The sequence below is a fragment of a genome, unplaced genomic scaffold (assembly GCF_019419815.1).
Source record: "Pyrus x bretschneideri cultivar Hongxiangsu unplaced genomic scaffold, Pyrus_bretschneideri_v1 Contig76, whole genome shotgun sequence".
In the NCBI taxonomy this organism is placed as follows: Eukaryota; Viridiplantae; Streptophyta; class Magnoliopsida; order Rosales; family Rosaceae; genus Pyrus; species Pyrus x bretschneideri.
This window is the reverse complement of record NW_025999816.1, coordinates 597,720-622,831: the sequence shown is the minus strand read 5'-3', so window position 1 is coordinate 622,831 and position 25,112 is coordinate 597,720. Positions and strand designations below refer to the sequence as shown.

At 37.7% G+C, this 25,112-nt stretch overlaps 4 protein-coding genes across 4 annotated transcripts; 2 read left to right on the top strand and 2 right to left on the bottom strand.

The window, feature by feature from the left end:
- Nucleotides 1-7,827: 7,827 nt before the first annotated feature.
- LOC103961737 (serine/threonine-protein kinase/endoribonuclease IRE1b) lies at nt 7,828-12,178 on the top strand. The gene is made up of 6 exons (XM_009374325.3): nt 7,828-8,137; nt 8,235-8,448; nt 8,754-10,180; nt 10,695-10,867; nt 11,177-11,423; nt 11,583-12,178. The coding sequence occupies exons 1-6, from the start codon at nt 7,980-7,982 to the stop codon at nt 12,031-12,033; spliced, it is 2,670 nt and encodes an 889-aa protein (XP_009372600.2). The 5' UTR covers nt 7,828-7,979; the 3' UTR covers nt 12,034-12,178.
- Nucleotides 12,179-13,069: 891 nt separating this feature from the next.
- LOC103961738 (glucan endo-1,3-beta-D-glucosidase) lies at nt 13,070-15,083 on the top strand. Its single transcript, XM_009374326.3, has 2 exons — nt 13,070-14,558; nt 14,690-15,083. Exons 1-2 carry the CDS (start codon nt 13,145-13,147, stop codon nt 14,719-14,721), a joined length of 1,446 nt encoding a protein of 481 aa, XP_009372601.2. The 5' UTR covers nt 13,070-13,144; the 3' UTR covers nt 14,722-15,083.
- Nucleotides 15,084-15,694: 611 nt separating this feature from the next.
- LOC103961739 (glutamate receptor 3.3) lies at nt 15,695-20,481 on the bottom strand. The gene is made up of 6 exons (XM_009374328.3): nt 19,955-20,481; nt 18,464-19,812; nt 18,060-18,337; nt 16,963-16,994; nt 16,454-16,860; nt 15,695-16,334 (listed from the first exon to the last, which is right to left on the bottom strand). The coding sequence occupies exons 1-6, from the start codon at nt 20,229-20,231 to the stop codon at nt 15,867-15,869; spliced, it is 2,811 nt and encodes a 936-aa protein (XP_009372603.2). The 5' UTR covers nt 20,232-20,481; the 3' UTR covers nt 15,695-15,866.
- On the bottom strand, nt 20,337-21,982 carry LOC103931061. The gene is made up of 2 exons (XM_048574905.1): nt 21,470-21,982; nt 20,337-20,342 (listed from the first exon to the last, which is right to left on the bottom strand). Exons 1-2 carry the CDS (start codon nt 21,980-21,982, stop codon nt 20,337-20,339), a joined length of 519 nt encoding a protein of 172 aa, XP_048430862.1.
- Between the last annotated feature and the right edge of the window lie 3,130 nt (nt 21,983-25,112).

Genomic DNA, 25,112 nt, shown 5'->3' with positions numbered 1-25,112 from the left:
ATCATGCAGAAAGATAAAAGTTAGGGTCATAAATCAAATCAATGTTAAAGAATTCAAGTTGCAACTATTAAACATAAAAGTTAGTAATTAGTGTATGTGTGTGTGTATTAGAATTCATGTACACGTATGAGTGTGTGTAGAAAACATTTTTCGAATCATGACATGCTATAAGAGATTTACATATTTTAAATGTATTTATATAGGTAAATTGACAAAAGAAAAGTTAAATATTTGAAGTAAATGAATAATCTTAGATCATGCTAGAAGAAATCCCTCATAAACCAATTAAAGCAGCTAAATCCACATAATAAAATCGGTCTCTATTGAATTTATATTAAGAATAGAGAAAATAATATTTAATAAACAACTGATTGAATCATATTGTTGCTAGCTTATTGTGAGACTAAGTCCACCCCCTTCTCCTTAGTGTAGATAATATTGTTTGTTCAAAAAAGAAAAAACAATTATTAGACAACTAATTTAATCACATTATTATCCGTGTGCGAAAGACTTTTTTATAATCGGCATTACACTCCTCTTAAGATGTTTTGAACATATTTAAAAATAGAGAAAATAATATTTAATGAAAAATTGATTGAATCACATTATTGCTAGCCTATAGTGAGGTACTAATTATTAATAAATAAATAAAAGGGAGTTTTAACTAAAAGCCCGCGGTACTATTCACTTTAACAAAAAACCATATTTTTACATTAAAAAGTCAAACCTGGTACTATTCACTTTACCCTTTATTTTGTCCTTATCGTTAAAACTCAAAGTTTTCAAGCCCTTTTTCATTAGTTTTCCTTAAATAAAACTATACAAAAGAAATTAATTATTAAAAAAATATTGTTTAAATGATGAAAATATTGTGATAGCCCGTCCCAATTTTTGTACCATTAGTGTGAAATAACGATTTTGCCCCTGGACGTTATTTAGCATTGTAGGGTGTTGTTTGAATTGTTTTTGTTTGTGGCTGTCATCTGGATCACACACACCCGTGGACCTTTTCTCTCTCGAATTTTCTTCCAGTTTCTTCCATTTCTTTTGCAAAGGTACGGACGAACCCCAAACTATCTTCTACTGTCACGGATCGACATCGAGGAGGTTACCTTTGTGTTCCTTGTGAGCTCAGAAGCTCATCCATACCCTTAAATTGACGTGAGACCTTCGAAAACCCTAGAACCCGTGAACCCAGTTTTGGTGCATTGTTCATGCACACGTGATTGTGAGGTTTTTAGAAGTTTTTAAGGTTCTAGGAAGCTTTGGAACCTTCTCACGAAGCTCGAAAAAAAATTTTGAAGTGTTTTAGACGTCGAGAAGCCCAGTTTCAGGAAGTTGCAGGTTTGGCGGGAATATTGTGAGTTTTTCCGGTGAGATTTTATTAGTTTTGGATCTCCAAAGTGGTAAGGTTTTTTTTCTACTCGTTGTAAGCTTTATTTTGGTACCAATTTCGTATAATTTGGTTGAGAAATGAAGAAGATATTAAAGTTTGAAAATTTTCCAGTTTTCCGGTAAGAAATCGAGTTACAGACGGCGGCGACCAGCGAGGCTCACCGGAGAAGGAGGAGAATATTTCGTCAGGGTTAATGGAATATTCTAACGGCGTCAGGTAATGCCCGTTAACATCTGTTAGGGTTTTAACGGAATATTCCTTAACGCCGTTAGGGTTCCACACGCGTGCCGGCGCGTGGGAGGTCAGAAAATTATTTTAAAAATATGGGGATGTTCGTGGGATTGAGTAGATCACGTTGGTATATTCAAACACCCCAATTGAGTAATGTATGAGAAGTTATTATCTAAGGTTGGTTATATGCGTTAAATTGACGTTTTTATAGTTGTTTCGCATATAGGTGAGGACTATCTGGAGGACGACTGCAGCCACGCGAGGCTCGGGGCTTACGATCCTTCTACGTATCAGTGAGTGGGCTTTTGGTTTTCCGTATATACCTATATACTTGAGAATTTTCCAGAAAATGCAATTAAACGTTTATATGTTTTTAAAATGCCATGCATAGTGTTTGCATATTTAGTTATGCATTAGTAGTTGCATATATGTATGCTTTGGTGCCGCGGACGCTCAGGTAAGTCAGGTGAGTATGTTTGTTAGTGATAGATGTGGTGTTGATGAGATTGAGTTATAGCTTATATTCCTGCACCTCGGTGATTGTGCTCCACCAGAGTAGGGCCTAGCCTTCACGTGATCGTTCACCTCCACCACCGTACGCTCACCTTGGATCCAAGGCAGGCGCTAGCCTGTCGTACAGACCACTTTAGGTGGTTCTGACTCGTGTGCAGGATAGTGGTTAAGGAGCTATAAATTCAGCCGTACATGTCACTTTAGGTGACTCCGGCTGACGTGTTAATATTATCAACATATTATGATTTGTGTTATCTTACCTGCTTGATGCTTATATTGTCGATCGGATATTTTGGCACGGCATATATCTGGCATGGCATATATGAGTTTTATCGTTTTTAGCATGATTTGATATACGAGTATGTATAATATTTTCTGGAAAGTACACGGGTTTTACAGAGAGGAGTTAGTATTTGACATTGAAATGGTTTGAAAAACAACTTTGTTTTTGCCCACTCACGTTTTCTGTTTTGCGCCCCTCTAGGTTTTAGGTAGCAAAGATGTGGGTGACGGAAGAGGCATCGAGTCAGTTCTGACAGAGCACCCTTCATGTAGGATTTTCTAGTAGTCACTTGTATAGTGTTTGTTTGTTCTGGACTGCACATAGGATACTTGAACTCTTACTTTGCATTTTTCCTTCTATGTTTGTCACTAGCACTCACTGATCTTTTATTGTTAATTATATTGGCGACTTTTTTTTTTTTCTCTCTTTATTTTCACTCTCTTGCTTCCGCACTGTGCATTTGGCTACGTCACCCTCACGTGACGGCCAGCACGCTCCACATTTAGATTCGGGGTGTGTCAATTAGCCCTGCCACATTTGAAGCATTATTTTGGATTGCTTTTGAAGTTTTTTGTTTAAGGGGCATTTTTGGCTAATTTTTTTTTTTTTTTTTTTGTAAAGCTTGTGACACCAAAAAAACATTGTTCATTGGACCCTTGGCTTTATATATAAAGATATATATAAGCGGATCTATGAAACTATTTTTTACTTAACTTTTTACACATATTTTTTGTAACGCCCACTTCTTATTGTATTTTAAGGATTTGAGCAGTTTATCTTTTAGAACATCATTTATAGATTATGTTTGCAAAAAATTAAACAAATTCAAAACCATTAACACATTCATTTGTAGTGAAATAAAAAAAATAAAGGAATATGGTTCTACAAAGAAAACAAAACACTTAATCTAATAGTCATTTAGTTTCAGATTTAGGTGTTTTTTTTTTTTGACATGATCTTTTAGAGAGGACTCAAAAGACAGACGGTTTGAGTCATTAAAAAATACATTACGAAATGTGCTCCACAAAATCAAGTAAAATTTGTGTAAAAAAAATAGTGTCACAAATCTGTTCCATAAAAAATAAAACAAAATTACTTATTTATTTTAAGAGAAATTTTATTTGAACCCATTTAACTTATTTCTACACCCAACTTACTATTTTCACCCATATTGTTTTTTTTTTTTTAGTAAAGAATTAATATCTCTTTAAACCCAAATTTATTACCTAAACTACCCTCTCAAACCCAATTCAAAATGTAAAGTTATTTTTATACCCATTCCCTTTATAAAATAACATCTCTAATTGAATGTTTTTTCTTTTATTCAAAGAGGCGTCCTTTGCCCCTGTATAATTGCATATGACTAGTATTTCCATGGCTTTTTTTTTTTTGTTTTTTTTTCTGCTACCAAACTCATCCATAGACTTAGGATCCAAGAGATCCTTCCATAGATTTGAAATTGCCAAAGAATGCAATGCAAGCTCCAGTTTAGTCCATCACTTTGCCAAAAACATTTGACTTTGATGCTTTGGATTTGGATGGAGACATGTCACCCGCTAGTTAGTGGTCAAGGTTTATGAGGTTGTGCAATCTTTATTTACACCAAGAATCAAGTTATATGTCTTTGCACTACTAATCAAAAGTCCTTGCAATAGTGTTTTGGGGCGCAGATAGAAGGCAAAGAAAAACAAATACAATAAAATATAATAAGTACAAAATTTAATCTAAAGAAGAAACAAAACATTCATAAATCGAGTCACACTTGGAGGATTTAAAACTTCAAAATTACTATCTATCAATAGAAAAACTTGTTCTTCTCTATCAAAACTATTAGGGTTTTAACCAGAATGAACATGTGATAAACAAAGAGTGATGCTATGGTTTAATTATAGTGTCTGGATTTATTGAGAAATTTGAGTTTTATTATTAATTTCATTTTGTGCTTAATAGTAATTATTAGGGGTGGTTTTGGTACATTACCGTACCAAAATCTCTGTACCAATTACCATACCAAATATTTGGTACGGCAAAATCTATTACTATTACCGTACCAAACTTTCGCTATACCAAATATCGGTATACCAAATGGTTTGGTTGGTATAGTATGCCAATGGTAATTGCCACTTTGTTTTACACCACTTAGTTTGCCCAAAATCTAATATTTTTTTAATTAATGTAGAAGTGTAAAAAATGTAGAAAAAATATATAAACGTTCGTAATAACAAGCTTTACAACTTTCGTGAGAAGCTTAACTTTGAAATTCGCCATTATAATCATATAAATCATAGATCAAAATTTAACCGTTGATTGTTGTTTACATTTACTCTTCATTTTTCTCATCAAAATTTGTTTTTTTCGGATTTTGTTTTTTGAAAACATGATCTATTAGAAGATGCAAGAAGATGAACAGTTTGGATTGTTGATATTATGTTCAGAGTTTTATGGTTAGTGAAAATATTGCTTGATGTTTATAAAGTTTCTACAAACTATATGACATCAACTCATATTTCAGTTAACCGTAACTATCGAAACGTGATATCAAATATCTAAACCGTTCATCTTCTTACATCAGCCGGATGATCATGTTTTCAAAAAATAAAATTTAAAAAATAAAATTCAGTAAGAAGAATAAAGCGTAAATGACAATTGACGATTAAATATAAATTTAAGGTTTATGGATTAAAGTGTTGGATTTTGAAGTTTGACCTCTTCATGAAAGTTGTAAAGATTGTCACTATGAGTGATTGTATATACATACATACATACATATATATATATATATATATATTTACATTTTTTACACTTCTACAATAATTATTATTAATTTTATTAATTTTGCCCTCAAATAATTATATGAATAAATACGTAATATAATTTTAATAATATTGGTAGGTACAGTATACCACCGGTACTGGTTTTGGATACCAGTACTGACACACCCCGACGGAAATCAAGGCGTGCTGACCGTCACGTGAGGGTGACGTAGTCATGTGCACAGTGCGGAAGCAAAATATAATAATAAAAGTATGAATAAATAAAACCAAACTACTAAACAATGTAGTTAACATGCAAGTGCAAGTGTAAGTTTGAAAAACAATATTCAGAGCACAGAAAGTCTAAGTGCAGTCCAGAAGAAAAATACTAACTAATCAAACCCAGAGGTGGTCCTACACTAGTGATAATCTGCAGATATGCTGTGGATTCCTCGTAAGCCACCAAAAGAGCAACCCAAACTAGAACCTGGAGGGACGCAAAACAGAAAGTGTAAGTAGGCAAAAACAAAGTTTTTCAAAATTATTTTATTAACAAAAGTTCTAACCCCTCGCCGTAAAACCTGTATAGTTTCCCAGAAAATAGAATATACACATATATCGAAAACAGGCTCAGAAATATGCCATGTCGAATGCCTCTACATAAACTGTAAGTAACTCACGTAATGTCAAACAATGCACATAACATGTTAGCCGAAGTCACCTAATGTGACCTGTACGGCTGAATCTAGAGCTCAAATCCCCAACTCACTAACTACCTGCACACGAGTCTGAACCACCTAAAGTGGTCTGTACGATAGGATTGGGTGTAAATAAATACGCTCAAGTGCTACGATCACGTGAAGACTGGGCGAATAATCGCGGGTCACCTACGAGTCGGAACCACTTATAGTGGTCTGTACGACAGGACTGTGCACCTAACTTGAATCCAAGATGAGTGTGTAGTGCGGGAGGTGAACATCACGTGAAGGACTGTGCCCTACTCTGGGCAGGAGCACTAACACTGGGGGTGCATGTTAAAAGCTCTCTATGCATATCACATAATTACTACGTCACAACTATAAACTATAACTTACCTAGCACTTACCTATACGTCTGCAACACCAAACATACATATATGCAACTACTTATGCATAAATAAATAGGCACACACTAAGCATGGCATTTTAAAACATATAAATATTCTATTTCATTTTCTGGAAAAAACCACAAGTATATAGGTATATACGGAAAACCAAAAGCCCACTCACTGGTATGTGGAAGGGTCGTAACCCCTTGCCTCGAGTGACTGCACTTGTCCTTGAGATAGGTCTCACCTATATGCGAAACAACTATAAAAACGTCAATTTAAAGCACATAACCAAAATTAGGTAATAAATTCTCATACAATGCTCAAATAGGGTATGCGAATACACCAACGTGATCTACTCAACCTCACGAACATCCCCATATTTTTAAAATAATTTTCTGACATCTCACGCGCCGGCCAAGGCACGACTAGACGCGCTAGCCACGCGCGGCCACATGCTAGGCACACTGACGGCGTCAGTTAACGCCGTCAGGAATATTCCATTAAAACTAACAGAATATTCCATTAAAACTAACAGATTCCATTAAAGTTAACCTGACGCCGTTAAGAATATTCCGTCCAAACTGACGGAATATTTCGTCTTCTTCTCCGGCACACCTCCTGTGCCGTCGCTGTCGCTGAAAAACATGAAAATTTTCAAACCTTCGTTTCTCACTCGTTTTTGCAACCAAATTCCATGAAATTGGTACCAAAATGAAGCTTATAATAAGTAGAACAAAACCTTGCCACTTTCAAGCCCTGAAATTCACGGAATCTCGCCGAAGAAATTTCACAAAATCCGGCCAAACCTGCAACTCACGATCCCGATGTCCAAATCCTTCCAACGAACCACCCCGAGCTTCCTAAGGACCTCACTAAGCTTCATACAGGCTTCAAATTCCTTGAAACACAACATTTCATGTGTGCATGAACAGTGACCAAAACGGAGATTCATGGTTCGACGTGAAATCGAAGGATTCCTTACCTGAAATTGGTATGGTTGAACTCGTATGGTCCTCACGAACACAAAGGTATAATTTTCTACCTCGATCCGCAACGTTTTCAAAGGTTTTGGTACTTGTCCGTCCGAAAGAGGAAGAAGAGGGAAAGAGAGAGTCTTCGGGACAGGGAAAGTATACGGGAGAAGGTGATGGAGATGAGAATGGATGTGTGGCTCAGATACAACCAACCAAGCACTCAAAACAACCACACAATTAAGAAATAACCACTAGGGGCAAAATCGTCATTTCACACCTACGGTACAAATAATTCGGGACGGGCTGTCACAAGTATCGTACCGAAACAATATGGTACGGTACAAATACCGTACCATTACCATTTGGTAATAATTTGATATAGTATGGTTGGTAGGGCGGTTGGTATGGTAATTTGGTAAAAATTTACACCCTTAGTAATTATGCAATAAGATGAAATAGACAATTAACATTTAAAATTTAAATTAAATGTAGATAGAAGTTATATGAATTTAAATAAAATTTCACTTATTTTAATCAAATTCCTAGTTGGAAAAAAACACAAAATAAATCCAACCCAAACATCAAAATCGTAAATGTCAAAATACGCGTACTGAAATTGGCCTCTTAGCTGTCTGTCGTCACCAATTTCCATTTCCCAATTGGTTTCCCAGGTCACCACAAAACCCTAAATCTCCAATTGAAAGATCTCTGATTTACTCGATTCGTTTGGATCTAAGAAATGAGACGACCTCTCATCTTCCTTCTCCTATTTGCTCCGCTAATTGAATGTTTGACCAGACAAGCAGCCATCACAGTCCCAGAACCAGAGACCGCGACTGCCCTCTCCATTCCACATTCCTCGCCTTCCAACCGCTTCAATTCTCTCCTGCCGAAGCTGTAAGCACATACTGCTCTCAAAGTCTCAATTTTTTCGGCTTAATTTGTCGAATTTCAAGGAAATTCCTAAACTTTTGAATTCTGAAATTTGATGCAGTGGAAATGATATAACGCTGGTTGTTGCATTGGATGGGACCATATATATGGTCAACACTAACCCATGGAGTATCCTGTGGGGCTTCTCTTCTGGGGCCCCAATTCATACTTCGTATCAGGATGCCAGTTTTTTAAACAATACTAGGAGTGATGATCACTTCATTGATTTGGGCGAAGACGGGGCGCTCTATAGCCATACCCGCAGCGGAAAAGAGGTATGCCGGCTCACAGTATCACCTTTGATAATCCGTGTTCCGTTTTTTCGTTTCATTTTTTACTTCTATTATATTCGAATATGTCTTTTTTGCTTGTAATGTAATGTAATGGATATTTAGTTTTTACGTTGATGATTTATGGTAATCATTTGTATAGTCGTGATCTCAATCTTTGCCAAGATTATGTGGGCAGCATTCAAGCGTCAGTAAATTGGATGGTTTTCCACAGCTTGGATCTCTGTTGTAGTAATATCTTTGTTGTGGTTGCATTGTTTTATATCTGATTATGGTTCATTATATGACAGAAATTGTCATCGAGTGTAGAAGAATTCATAGGAGGTGCTCCGTATTGGTCAAAGGGAGGAGTCACAACGGGATCAAGGAGGAACACTGTGTTCCTTGTTGATGCCAAAACCGGAAAACTAATTCACATGTATAAATCCGCTGACACTCCGTCCAAGTTAGTGGTTTGGAGTACTGAAAGTGATCTGTCTCCGAAAGTGAAAGATGCTCACGGGTTGGTAGAGTCCGGTTCCATAGGCTTGGAAACCGTTGAACATATGCTTTACATCGTGAGAACAGATTATGAAATCACACATTATTCTTCTGGTAAGGTTGTTTGGACCGTGACATTTGCTACATTTGAATCTCGCCCTCAAATATCTAATGCTGGAAATGAGCTTGCTTTAAGACACAGCAGGGTTTCCGACTCAATTTTGCCTAGTCAGAACAAAACTTATATCTCCCGTACTCTTGATCCCATATTGACAGAGTATCTTTCAAAATATGCTGGGATAAATGATAGCCATTCTGGAGACAGTTCTGCCTATGATCGTTCCCCTAATGTCAATGTTCCTGCGATTATTGAAGAGAATCATCCATCTCATGTTCCTGTGATTATTGATGAGAATCATCCATCTCATGTTCCTGCGATTATTGACGAGAATCATCCATCTGGCGGCAATGAAGGCATAATGGCTCAAGCTGTAACAAAATTACTGTCTCTCTGTCTCACACTATTGTCCATTGTGGTCTGTATCTTTCGCTATCCAAGAGCATTTCGAAAACAACATAAACTCAAACAGGTGGCTGAGGAAACTAAGATGCAAGCTGGGGTTCCAAAGAAGAAGAGAACCCGTAGACTGGGAAACAATAAGAGAAATTCCATTGATGTTAAGAACATGAGCAATACGTCACATGAAGATAAGGTTGGAGAATCTAAATTTTTCATACAAAATGAAAGAAGTGAAATGAAGTTTCTCTTGACCTCAGCTGATCATCTTGATGGTCAAATAGAGGGACGCAGGATTGGCAAGTTGTGTGTTTCCAACAATGAAATTGCTCAGGGAAGTAATGGTACCATTGTACTTGAGGGAATCTATGATGGTCGTCCAGTAGCTGTTAAGCGTCTTGTGAGGACTCATCATGATGTGGCTTCCAAAGAGGTTCAGAATCTTATTGCTTCTGATCAGCATCCAAATATTGTACGTTGGCATGGAGTGGAGTATGATCAAGATTTTGTTTATCTATCCTTGGAGCGTTGTACATGTAGCTTATATGATCTTATTTATTTTCACTCTGGGTCCATTCAAAGCCAAATCACCACGGATCAGGAACCCCGCTTTTGGACTGAGTATAACACTCGATTGCATTCCATGATGGGAAATAACAAGGACATTGAATTGTGGAAGGCAAATGGATACCCTTCACCCCAGTTGTTAAAATTAATGAGGTTAGTTTAATGTCTTGCAATAGCCTTCATCTTTCATTTTATCAAACTGTTCCAGCTAATGCTTCATCCCTTAAAATGTTGGCAACTTACATAAGGGGACTTAGTGTAATTTTGTCGTATCGAAACTTATTTTCCCAAGAGTAATGCTACACTTACCACGTTTGTAACACCTCTCTAATAGAGGTAGGGCCCACCAACACATGTGGGTCCCATCTCTATCAGATAGGTGGTACAAATGTGGTATGAAAAATGTGGTAAGAGCAGCATTTTTGTTTTCCCAATTTATTTCCCTTTGAAATTGTTGTTTTAAGTGAGGGATTGAAGTTTGTACTTGCTCCTATTTAGTGAAAGCACATCTTAGATTTGATTTTCAGTAATAGCTCATGAAGAAATTTGATCCCATTAATATTGATGTGTTCCTTGAATCTTGTGAAGATTTATTCTGAAAAAAGAAAAGTCTTGAAAAGAGCTGAATAAAGTACTCAAGATTTTGACATAATCATTTTTTCTGCAGTGATCTGGTTTCTGGGCTTGCCCATTTACATGAACTTGGAATTATACATCGGGACTTAAAGCCTCAAAATGTTTTGATAATAAAGGGCAGGTCTTTATGTGCCAAGCTTTCAGATATGGGTATCAGCAAGCGCCTACAAGGGGACAAGTCTTCCATAACCCAGCATGCTACTGGTAAGTGTAGGAACTATTTGAATGGTCATGTTCATTGAGTTCGAGGCAAACATGTGCTAGATATGGTTATTAGGCCCGTATGAATGAGTTCTAATGATGAAATGTGGTGAGTTTGAATTTGAAAACAACCCGGAATTATCCATTAGTTAACCTTTTATTGATGTTTATTTTCCATGGCCTTTTGGTTCAACATTATCACTTCTGTTAGTATTTGGGTAGACTTTCTTACTGATGAACCTCGACTCATTGTTTGTGTTCTAATTGATACTAAAATTTCCTTCTATTTCTTTACTTGTTTGTTGGCTGCAGGTTATGGTAGTTCAGGCTGGCAAGCACCTGAACAACTTCTCCATCTGCGCCAAACGCGTGCAGTGGATTTGTTTAGTTTAGGCTGTCTACTCTTTTTCTGCGTCACTGGGGGCAAACACCCTTATGGTGATAGCATCGAGCGTGATGTAAATATAGTGAATGACCGCAAAGACTTGTTCTTAGTAGACACTATACCAGAAGCTGTAGACCTTTTTACTCGTCTCTTGAATCCCAACCCTGATCTTCGGTAAGATTCTTTATTCACTATCCATCAACTTAAAACTAAATTTTATGTAGAGTACCCCCTCTTCTTACGCACACACCCCTAGAGTCTAGACACATTACATCCATGTGGACACCCTTTTGGCTCTAAATCGTTCATTCTCACTGAATTAATGATCTCCAGGCCAACATCCATGGATGTGTTGCATCATCCTTTCTTCTGGAGTTCGGAGACAAGACTTTCATTCCTTCGAGATGCTAGTGATCGGGTTGAATTGGAAGATAGGGAGAATGAGTCTGAACTACTAAATTCATTAGAAAGTACTGCAGCGGTGGCTTTAAATGGGAAGTGGGATGAAAAGATGGAATCTGCATTTATAAATAACATTGGACGATACAGGCGTTACAAGTTTGATAGCGTTCGTGATTTACTACGAGTGATACGGAACAAGTTAAATCACTACAGGGAACTCCCTGAGGAAGTTAAGGAGATATTGGGTCCAGTTCCTGAGGGGTTTGACGGATATTTTTCAAGTCGATTTCCCAAACTGTTAATCGAGGTGTATATAGTGTTATACAGGTACTGCAAAGAGGAAGAGTTCTTCTGTAAGTATATAAAAGGCAATCAGATGTAACTGCTCTCTAGAAAAGCTGTCTTCAACCTTCCACATTGTTGACCTGTTTCCATGAATTAACTTAAAAATTGTAGCTGGAAATTGCATCATATGTATAAACACTAACAGTGCCACGATGAATGAACGTGATTATTAATTATTACTAGTTATAGCATTTCGTTGCTAGAGAGCTATAATTTGAAAGCATTAAGCAAAAGTTATGGAAGGGATTTACTCCCACTGTGGTGTTGTGACTCCTTATCCGATAATGTAGTGTTATGTGAGGAGAAATTTACATATGATATTGTATTATTGGACCAGAAATGTAATGTTATGTGAGAAGAAATTTACATATGATATTGTATTATTAGATCAGAATTTTGCTGTGGCGATAAATATATTTTATGCAAATCCTTCTCCTACTTCTAGGCCTTTTTGTCTCACCCTCCCGATTTTCTATCTGCTACTTTAAGTCTATTTGGAATGGCTTAATTGAAACAAAAATAAAACCGAAAAAAACGAAAAACAGAAATTGAAGCATGAATCGATGTCTACTCCACGAGAAGGAGAAGAACTTTGTTGCAACGGAAATGCTACTGTGGCTGCTCATTCAGAGTTAAAAGGGAAAAATAAACACTTAATTAAAAGGAAAACTAATGAAAAAAGTTTGAAAACTTTGAGTTTTAATGATAATGACAAAATAAAGGGTAAAGTGAATAGTACTAGGATTGACTTTTTAGTATAAAAATATGATTTTTCGTTAAAGTAAACTGTGGGCTTTTTGTTAAACCTCTCTTAATTAAATTGGTAAAAATATCATAATCCTGGAATCAGTCAAGCTCACGCATTTAGGAAGGGAGCCTGCAACAAAGATTTGTCTTCCTGACTTCCTACCACGTGACATGTCCAGAAGATATTCCGAGCTGAAATGTCCAAGCTATCCATTTCCTATGTAATATAAAATTGAAATAGCAGGGCTAATCTTGTAATTTTGTAAAAATAACAGTGTGAGACAATTTCCACTGCAAAGTAAAAAGTGCAAAATTGGGATCCGATGCATATTATATGAATCAATGCACCACAATTCATGCCGCAGCGCCTAAACACAATACTTGCTTGAACTTGAACCGCCATGGCCACCTCTCTCTCGCTCTTCCTCCTCCTCCTCCTCCACCCTTTGATTTTCAGCCCATTCCCCAACGCCGTTGTTTCAGCTGTAGGCATAAACTACGGCACTCTCGGAAACAACCTGCCACCGCCAAAGAGAGTAGCTCAGCTCCTCCAAGCCACTCTCATAGACAAGGTCAAAATCTACGACACCAACCCCGAAATCCTCCAGGCCTTTTCCAACACCGGGATCGACCTCATTGTCGCTGTGGAGAACAGCCATGTCCCCAACATCAGCACGGAAGTGGCCGCCGCGGACGAGTGGTTCGCCACTCGCGTCCTGCCATTCATTCCCGCCACTTCCATCACTGCCATTGCCGTAGGAAACGAGTACTTAACAACTGGGGCTGCCGCAAGAAACGATGAGAAGGACCCAAACCCATCGGACCCAGCAGCTCTGGTCCAAGCAATGCAGAACTTGCACTCGGTGCTTATAGCCCGAGGGCTGGACCGCAAGATCAAGGTCACCACGCCGCACAGCATGGCGGTTTTGGCATCCTCATTTCCTCCTTCAGCCTCCACTTTCACTACAAATCTCGTGCCAACTATGACCTCTATAGCCGCCTTCTTGGCTGACACTAACGCCCCTTTCATGGTCAATGCCTACCCTTATTTCGCCTACCGGGACAACCCCGACATGGTCAATCTACAGTACGCATTACTGGGTAACTCAACCTCGACCAGCGTGCGTGACCCCAAGGGCTATGTATACACCAACATGCTGGATGCACAAATTGATGCTGTTCGATCTGCCATTGATGCACTGGGACTTGGCCACCGGAAGGTGGAGATCATGGTGTCGGAATCCGGGTGGCCGTCCAAAGGTGACTCCGGAGATATGGCGGCTACGCCAGATAATGCCAAGACTTACAACACGAGGTTGATTGAGCGTGCCCAGTCCAACAAAGGGACGCCTATGAAGCCTAATGACAAGGTTGAAATATTTGTGTTTGCTTTGTTCAACGAGAACAAAAAAGACGGGGGTGTGACGGAGAGAAATTTTGGGATTTTCAATGGGGACGGATCGAAGGTGTACAATGTGGATTTGAGCTGCCAATTCTGCAGCAACACCGACGGAAGTGGATCCGGTGGAGGCTCTGGATTTGGTGAGAAAGTAGCGGGAGTGTTGAGGGGACCGTCAGTTTGGTGCGTGGCTAAGCCACACGCCGATGATAAGGTGCTTCAAGCTGTGTTGGATTTTTGCTGCGGAGCAGGTGGTGTGGACTGCAGGGAGATTTACGAGCACGGTGATTGTTTCGAGCCTGATAAGCTGCTTGCTCATGCATCGTATGCTATGAATGCTTACTATCAGATGCATGGCAGGAACTACTGGAATTGTGACTTCAAGGGCACTGGCTTGGTTACTTTCAGTGATCCAAGTAAGTATTTACCATTTTCATATCACAATTTTAACTAACGCCAAATGTGACCGTTCCCTTGCATCTAAGTTCGAATCTCCCTCCTTGTTATTAACTGATTATGTGATTTGTGATTTCCGATTTCCGATCAGCTTACGGGACATGCCGGTATCCTCAACAGTAAATGAACAAGGGAGGAATGACAGGAGGGCACAATGTGGTTTACAACACAGAGACAGCTAGATCTTGACTTTTCACTCTTCAATGCTGAGTACTATTTGTGATTTCTAAAATTAGGGTTTAAGACTTATTTGGTTTTTTATGTTCATGATGAGGACACAGCCTTTGTTATGTCACCATCCCATCCCAATGTAAAACAGAAGAAAAGGAGGAGGAGTTTGAAATTTGAGGGTGGGTTCAGGTTTTGGTTTTGTCCTAAAAAGGAGGGGTCTTTTTCTTTGGGTGCACAACCGCACATGGTTAAAAGTGACATGCCCCCCCAATCAAAGGCTTTTCTGTCCGGATAAAGTCCTGCCTCTTTTGTGATTTGGAATCTTTTTTCACTGTGTACTTTTTCAAGGGAAGTGAGTTTCTGGTCTTAAATCCTCATCTGAAACCAAATGAGAATTTCTGAAAAAGTCCGCAAATTCAAAGGGAAGAAAAAACATGAATTCACACGAAAGCGAGCGAGAAAGTAATTTCCAGGATAACGAATTGTATGTTTTGATCTGGCATTCGGATTTCATCAAAGAGTAATGCTACGGTAAATATTTAAAGAGTTTCGAAATCTGAAGATCTCGAGTTTACAAGTCATGCTATTGATCAACTCAACTTACGACAATTGGATGATTCAAAATAACTATACAACAAGATCTGTAGTTCTTAAGGTTATATAACAAATACGGCGACGGATAAACGGTGCACGAGTAAAATGTAAGTTTATACTGACAGCATCTAGACTAATAAACATTGCAGACGAACTCTTTTCAGAATATTTAACTTTCGTTTCTTTTCCTGGTGGTACTGAATCTGGATGTTTAACTAAATAAGAACAAGGATTCAAAACTGAAAGCAAAGCTAGACGAAACATGAGATATCAAGAAACAAAAACTTGAATTTGGACACCAAATATTACATATAAACAATCATAGCGATGATTGAGAGATACGGCAGAATTCCTTCCATTTCAGTGAATAAATATAGATCCAGAATATGTTCCTAGAATACAAATTATACACTGCAGATGGTTCAAAATAATATTAATGCTTAGGTATGGTTAAGATGAGAACTTACATGTATTGATACAGTTATGATGATCTAATGAACGAGTTAGTTGTCGGAATTAATGTCACTCCTAGCAGTCATTTCTGTTTGTTTTAATTCCAACTTGCCATCAGTAACATTGTCGGAGAATGATCTAACTATTTTCTTTCTTTTGCTTCCACTATTGGACTGATCTTTCCGCTCGTCAATTATGGATAAAAATCTCTTGAGACGCCCAGATTGGGAGTTGCCTGGACTAGTTGAAATATGTTGTGTGACTTCAGCATGGCGTAACTTGTTCAAAACTTGCAAAAGATATATGAAGAGAGAAACGGAGCAAGCAATTCCACATATGAGAAAGAGGCCCCAAAAACTTTTAAGATGAAGCCGGTCTGACTCAAGTTCAGTGGTATCTAAACTGCAAGAGCTTTGCATTAGCCACTTATCATGGATACGCTGCAGATCTCCATTCTCTGATAGTTGTAGAATTGCAGTTGACATGTCAACAGCTAATGGAGAGTCCCGCGGAAATGCCTATTATGGCAAAGAAAAGGAAGACATGTCAAAACTTTGTGTTTCTCATTTCGGCTAACTTCGAAAAGATCTAATGCTCCTGTTTTCAAAATAAGAATGTTCTAAGAAAGAATACTTACAAATCCCCATCCGCTTTTGGTGAACTCTGGTCCTACAACCCTAAATTTGCACTGGGATGAGAGGAAGAGTTCAACATAAGGGCGTTCATCAACCACAGCAGCAACACCTCCCTTTTTAGGACCAAGCTGGAGCGCCAGCGCATATGCTTGAGGAGACCCAAGAGCGATAAGCCTGTTCTTGGGTATCCCAAGTTCCTCACTCAAATACTGTTCAGCAAAGGAACCAACTTGATAACCAATTGGCTCATTGCTACTTTTCAAGGATTCAATTCCTTTAATAGGAGAAGATAGGTGCTGCACTGTGAGTATTGATGTCAGACTAGCGGTGTAACTTGAGTTGATTATCAAAACCACAAAGAGCCATATGATTAGCACTACGCGACCAAGGGTGCTCACAGTGTTCTCTCCTATGGAAGGGGCACAGAAGCAAGTCAGATAATAAATGAAAATTTGTTTCAATAAAGCCCAAATAAGCCGGATTTTGAAGAAAGAATCTAAGCCTCACTTACTATGGGAAAAGAACAGAGTAGAGATGCTAAACCTGCAAGGTTAAGAAACAAGTCAGTAAATTAGAAAAGAAACCAATATTTGATGTTGAAGCAAGTGTCTTGGACTTCAGGTGAAAAACAAATTATTGGCTTAGCACTATAACATGCTCTAGACATATACAATGGACAGATTCGCAAACGGAGGCCAAAACCCATGCAAACACTCAGGATTCTTCCAATAAGAAGCAAAACGAATCACACACCCTGACCAAATAAAAAAAATGGTACATCAAGGAGGTATGTAGTCACATTTGAGGTGTTTCTGCGCTCACAAATTTTAACACAGCTCTGATTAAACACATATTGACCTCAGCCCTCTTCCGTTTTAGAAAGGGAAAAAAACCTTTACAGAAAATTGAAATTCATCTCTTGTACAGAAGCTTTCTACGATTGACTCCTACCATCACTAGCTTCCTCTGTTGCCTCCATTCTTTTGAGGAACATTAAGTTCCACAACCTACTCGAAGATTCCATGAAAAGTTTCAGCATGGAAAACAGTTTCTAACAAGCTCTAAGGGAAAGGTCTTTTAGTTTCAACGTGTTTCTAATAAAAGCACTTTTATCGCAAGTGCTTATGAGCAGAATTGCTTACTACAAAAGCAATCCCAAATGGGTTGAGGCAAGTCCATTAATACCGACCCACTGTGGTTACAGGGGTTGGAAACATCATGACTGCTGAAGGCATTTAGAGGGAAAGTGCTCCAATTTTCATAATATATACACATAACCATGAAGATAGTAGTGTTCTAAGCAATGGAATAGTGAGAGTTACCGAAGTGACAGAGAAAGTGCACCAAAATCATTATTTTGGCTTCAAATAAACATCAAATCATCAGCTGCCATGTCCTCCATATATCTATCATATTTAAATTTCCGAAATTTTCTTTTCCGTCATATATCACAGACAACCTGAAGATAGTAGTGCTCTAAGCAGTGATATAGTGAGATAGCAAAGGAAAAACTAACCAGGTAATCAGTTTGTAAGTTGGCCAAAAAACATAAAAGAGTTTGCGCAAGTTAGCAAATATCATGATGAGAAACTTAAATATAGAACTTACCACAAGATGGTTATTAATTGCTTTTTAGGCGGACCTCTGAAGTCATCATTTATCCTGTGCTCCAAAATCCACACAACTATACCAACAACAAGAAAGGAAGCAGCAGTGACAACCCACATACGTGCAGTAAATGGCCGAAAGAAAGCCCAAGCGCTGGAGTTCAATTTCTTAAACGGAGCAACTACAACAAGTCCAGATGCAGCGTATGGCTGTGAAAAATCCACATTCTTTGTACGATTTGTAACAATGGCAATGTCACCAACAGCGGCATCAAAGACCTGCAATTAGTATAAGAGAGAAATAGCTAATGAATGCACACACATATACATAAGTGCATTAGCTGATTAAACTTGCCCTTTTATGAGTTAAAATTCAAATACCAAATGCATAATATATTTACTCACACCCGTTGCAATGGAAGTCACAAGCTCTGTGTAGCTTGGGTTTTCCTTGCCATCTCCAAAAGGGATAAATCGATATGGAACAGCATATGGCAACAAGTTTACAGCAGCTGTGAATACATCTATGCAGAAACCCTTGAACATGTTATCAGTCCCCCGAACTTGTGATACAAATTCTCGGTAACTGACCCGGATAGGCACACCAATTCTTAGTTGTTTCCCATTGTTTGGGAAAACCCAACCACGGGGCTTTGACACCATCTCGCCTGGCCAGACAACGCTGTATAATTTTTGGCTTGCACTTGAACGATTAGGTGGCTTTGAATAGAGCATCTCAGGGGGGACAGTTGATAAACCAGAATAGTTGCACCAGTAACCAATTCGTCGAAACCCAGTACCAAGCACGTTAATAATATCATATGCTGGAAGAGCAAGAGACCTCTCTGAATCAAACTTCACAGGGCCTGTCAACCCAAGAAAACTACTCTGCAATATATTTTTCAATAGGAGCGGACCATCATCAAATATGCTCATTGCCGCAAGGTGAAGACTACCACCTTTGTCTACAGAATTTATCCTAGAATCATTAGAGAACGAAATAATCCCACCCTGGTTAAAAAATGCATCAATAGCATGAGCAACCAGCCAAACGGAATCATAAGCATAAAGCCCATAAGAATGCAGTCCCAAGGAACCACCAGTTAGCTTGTTCCACTTGGAGAAAAAGGCCCTCTTTCTATCAGAATCCGGTGTGTGTTGGCGCAGCACAAGAACTCCTTGCATCGTATCCATGATCTCAGGAGAAAGAGGAAGAGCAGAATCCAAAAGAGACGATAGCCAATCTGTAGCTATCCACACAAATCCATCACCCATCATTTGAAGATATTGTGCCACAGAGAGAACATTGAGACCTAAATCAGGATTGACATGAAGAACTATAACTCGAGATTCCAATTGGGAGACCTTAACAAGAAGATCCATGAGCTCACCCCGGGTAGCTCCATGTCCAGGGGGAATTCCTAACTTGTATGAAATTCTACAGCGCCTTTCGGCAAGTTTATCATCTAAAGTTGAAACTCCATTGCGTCCGTAATCATCATCAATATAAATGGCAATAACCTCCTTCCAACCATAATAATCAACGATTTCAGCCACAGCAGTCATTTGATATAAATCACTGTGTGTAGTCCTAACGAAAAAGGGGAACTGAAAGGACGAGAGAGTAGGGTCTGTGGCTGCAAATGACAATAAGGGAACTTGGAGTTCATTTGAAACATGGGATATGATATGGGCAACAACAGAGGATTGTGGGCCTATAATGGCCACAATATCAGTCTCCATGAATTGCAAAGCTGTAATTAGCACAAGTTTTAATTAGCAGCACAACAACGAATTACGTACAATCTCAAAGCAATTTCTGAAATAGAATTCTTGACTATCAAAATCTAGAAAACAGAAAAAAACCAACCAAAAATTGCGTAAAAAAGTGGTCACCTTGAACCATTCCAAGAAAGCCACTGCAATTGGAGGTCCGCATATGTACAACAAGCTCGGTGCCATGGAGAATGCTGGAATTGGAGTTGACATCTCTGACCGCTTCCTGGATGGCAAGCTTGGCAACTCTTCCAATGGTGGAGTCAAAGGTGAAAATTGCTCCAATGTTCACGACCGCTGGTCTTGAACTTGAATTTGAAGACCCAAATCCAAATGGCAAAACCCAACAAACAACACACACAAACACCAAATGAAAGACCCTAAAACCTAAATTCATTGGGAATGAACTATTTCTATGAAGAATTTGGATTTCCCACTAAAGAGAAAGCTCTGCTCTGAGTCTTTGATTTTGAGGAGAATCAAAAACCCAAACTCAAAACCACTACAACTACATGGGAAACAGCTTTCGGGAAAAGCACTTATAAAAACACAGTGATTGATTCGGCCATAAGTAATCGGATTAAACAAGAGAATCCCAATGTCTACTCTGCTGCTAGTACTGATTATAATTACACTGGAGTTTTACCCTCTCAGGACTAAAAGCCAAATTACCTCCCAAAATTTCCCCCAATCCCACTCCAACCCAAGGGGAAAATTTGGATTAAATGCTAAATGCTAAACTAATGCCAAATTCTCCCCAAAATTTAGCCCAGAAATCGGAGTGGACTCCACCCAATATTTATCAAAATTTAAATTTTTTTAGATAAAAATGTTCATAAAATTAATTTACGATAGTCTACATATTTATTTAAAAAAAATTAATTTAACAAAAAAATAGCCTAAGTTCATTCTTTAATAATCCCAGACTAAAATTTTAGGTTAGAACGATTGGAGTAGAAAAGTTGTTTCTAAGCTAAAAGCTAAATTTTTCGGGCTAAAATATTTGGTTTTTAGCCCAACTATTAGAGATGGTCTAAGACCACCTCTAATGGTGGGCTAAATGCTAAATTACCCCCCAAATTTTCCCCCCCAAGCCATCTCCAACTCATGCTAAGACATTTGGCTAAATGCCAAAAGGTAAAGTTGGGCCAAATACCCCCCAGAATTCTCCCCACCCCCTCCCCGCGCGACTGGACTCGCTGGCCATTGGGCCAGTCTCGGCCCGTTCACGCTTCAACGCGCCCCACGCGAAGCGCATGCAATTTGTTCCCGACAGGGTGGGCCCCGCTGTCAGCGGTTTGTTGGCCACCCAGACCACCTCCAATGGCTACATTTTCAATCCGATGGCTGCTTTTCAAGGACCGTTGGTTGATCCAACGGTCCAGATTCAAATTTGATTTTTTAAAATATGTTATTTTAAAATACATTGAATCCAACGGCTGAGATCAAATATAATCAAATCTAATAGTAAAAAAAAAAAATCTAACAGCCCAAATTTAAATCTAACGGCTAAAATAATTTAAAAACTCAAATTTCTCTTACAATTCTTTCAATATATCTTTCTACCATTTCTTTCCATTGGACTTGTGAGGAAGATGTTGCTCTATGCTTGGCAGGGAAGCCTCTTTTTTCTGCCTTGCGTAGAAGCCTCTTCAAGTCTTCACGATTTGGGTTGCGGAGGTATGTGGCTCCATATATGTCTTCAATTGCCTTACAGAAGCACTTCAGGTTCTCAATAGCAATACTTTTTGCAAGTCGACAATACTCGTCAGTTGAGTCTGCAAAGCATCCATTAGCTAGCATGTGAAAAGCAGATGTGAGCTTCTGATGAGGTGATAGACCTTGTCGGCCTGCGACATCTACCCTCCTTTCAAAGTAGTGGTTATGATTGACAACGGCATTCAAGATGCTTTCAAAAAGCTCTCTCCTCATCCGAAGCCGCCTCCGAAAATCATGAGCAGGAAATCTCGGACGCTTGATGAAATAATCTTTCATCATTCGATCGTAACACTCTTCTCTATCACGCTGCACATATGAACGTCCTGTGACAGAACCACGATGGCTAGATTCGCTATGGTGCTCATATTGCATAAACGAGTTGATAAGTTCAACTTCAGCGTTGAACAATTCTGCATCCTCAATCTCCATCCTTGCTTGGTATTATGTCATCTGCATTGCTGTACTACGCCTTCTTCTATCCCCCATTGATGAGATATTGAGGATTTTTAGGAAACAAAAACTCTTTGAAAGTTGAAATATTGGTGAATATAGAGGATGATTGAAGGTTGAAATGTTGTGTGATCAACAAATATTGGACATATGTTTATATAGAGGATGATTGATGAAAGTTTGGTGTTGAATGGTTGGTGAAAGTTGAAAGTTTGGTGTTGAACGGTTGGTGAATTGAAAATTTGGTGTTGAAAGTTGGTAAATTGAAAGTTAGCCCAGGGTTGAAAGATTGGTAAAAGTTGAAGGCTTGCTTTGTAGAAAATTTAGTGATTTTTCAATATTTATCGGAATTTAAATTTTTTTAGATTAAAATGTTCATAAAATTAATTTACGATAGTCTTCATATTTAATTTTAAAAAAAATTAATTTAAGAAAAAAAATAGCCTAAGTTCATTCTTTAATAATTCCGGGCTAAAATTTTAGACTATAACGGTTGGAGCAGAAAAGTTGCTTCTGGGCTAAAAGCTAAATTTTCCGGACTAAAATATTTGGCTTTTAACCAAACCATTGGAGATGGTCTAAGCATCAAAAAACGATAAAAAGCAATTGAGATTTAACTTAAAAATTTAATTTAATTAAATCTCAACCGGTTGATGTGCAGAAGAGAATCATGCTTTAACCTGACAAGTAAAGCTCCCAGCCAAGTGAAATCAATAGTGTAGAGAGGAGGGAATTGTTCTTCTCTTCCTCGCCAATCAACGAATTTCCTTTCTCTGACGAAAAGGCCTACCTGTTTGCCTATACTTTGGAGTAGAATTTGTCTCCTCCTATTTACGTCTTCTTCTAAAAAAAAAATTAATATAAAATATTAAAATGGTTGAAGCATGATAATTCAAATATAAAGGGAGAGAATGAGAGAGAGGCTAAAAGAGGGAAAGAATCCTCCACCAGTACTTTTGGGTTTGGACTTAAAGTCTTAAAGTGAAAGTTCACGCGGGCCCATAGAAAAGAGGGAAATTTTACTTTGTGTAAAAACTGTGCTTGCATTTTTTTAACTTTTCTTTTTGTAAATAAAGGAGTTTGATTGTCAATTAGTACTATAATATAGTTGTATTTTTTTATTTGTAAATAAAATGTTTTAAGTTTCGTTTTCATTGAAAATGAATTTAAACCACATTATTGCTAGGTCATTGTAAGGTTTAAGCCCACCCCTCCCCCCTTAATTTGCGAATTTAAACCATTTATTACTAGTCTATTATGACGCTAAACTCATCTCTCTTCCCTCTTTTAGTTTATATAATATCATTTGTTCAAAAAAAAGTGTAGATAGACTCACTCCAATCCTTGAATTAGAATCTAAAATTTAGGTTATAAACCCCCAATTTACTCCAACCCTCCAAAACTGATTTATGGGGTAAATTTAAGGAAGTTTTAACGAAAAGTCTGCGGTACTGTTCACTTTAACAAAAAACTATATTTTTACACTAAAAAGTCAATTTTGATTTTATTTACTTTACCTTTTATTTTATCCTTATCGTTCAAATTCAAAATTTCAAATCATTTTTATTAGTTTTGGTTAAATTTAACCAAAGAAACCGTCAAGGGTAAATGGCCTGGCGCACTGCCTGCGCGTGGACGCGCCAGAAAAGCGGGAGAAAATGCAAGGGAACGCACCAAACGCAAGGGAGCGCACCAAAAGTAAGGCAAAGGGAACAGTGTAATGTGGAAGTGGGGCCCAGCCTGATGGGTTGCCAGCCACCCATATGCAATCTCAATAGCTCCATTTTGATTGGACAACATGGAGAAGAAAAATATTTTAGATTTTAATTTAAATAAAACTAATAAAAAATGTTTGAAAATTTTAAGTTTTAACGAAAATAATAAAATAAAGAGAGTTTTATCGAAAAGGTCATGGTACTGTTTACTTTAACGAAAAACCATATTTTTACACTAAAAGTCAATCCTGGCACTATTCACTTTACCCTTTATTTTATCCTTATCGTTAAAACTCAAAGTTTTCAAACCCTTTTCATTAGTTTTCCTTAAAATAAAAGGTAAAGTGAATATAGCAGGTTTGATTTTTCAGTGTAAAAATGTTGTTTTTCGTTAAAGTGAACAGTACAGTGGCATTTTCGTTAAAACTTCCTTTAATTTAAGGGCTGAAGATGATTTAAGAGAAAGGGAGAAAGTTTAAAACTATTATATTATTTCAGGGAAGGAGAGTTTCGAACTCGAAATCAAGAGTAGAAACTCAGCATCTAATCTACTAAGATACTGAATTACATCCTTCTCATTTTTCTCTACAAAAACTCCTGAGTCTAAATGGAGCCATAAAGTTACTTATATAGATGAGTCATATGTGAAATTCTAGCCATCTAAAACCCGTATAATGGGTCAATGGTGTCCTTGGGCCTTTAGATCCATTTTATTTAAGTTGTCATACACAACTTAAGTTAACAAGCTCAATAGGCCTAGAAACCTGATACTAATTTTAAGGCCCAATACAGCGTCTTTCATTCATAAAATTAAGTAAAAAACTTGGTCAATCATAACCTATTTAATTAACTAATTCAGTTCGATAAAAAAAAAAAAAAAACTAATTGAGTTGATATCATTTTCATTAGTTTTTCCAAAATTTCACGTTAATATATGTGCAATTCATTTCATTAAATACTAATTAGTGAGATAGTGTGAGAAAAACTCTTATTAATCGATTCTTAATTAAAACTAGTTATGGTTAAACCTCAAGGTTTTTTCACAAACTTTTTTCTCTCTCCACATCGCACATCCTAACAAAGGCTTGAAGATCAAATTCAACATGACCCAATCCTCTTAAACCATAATGAGAATTCCTTTTATATTCTTTGTCATCTCCGAGTCTAACCATAATTAAATTACTTTTATGTAAGGTGATCTCCGTGATATCCAATTCCTCTTCCATAAACGGCATTGTAATCTCCCAATAATATTAATGAAATCCACTTTGTCAATCAAAAGAGAGTGAAAAGACATTTTTGTCTTCTATCACAACAAAAAAAAGTTAAGAACAGTAACGTAATTTTACAAAACAAAATTTTGCGATTTTTTTTAAACCTTACCTACAAGTGAT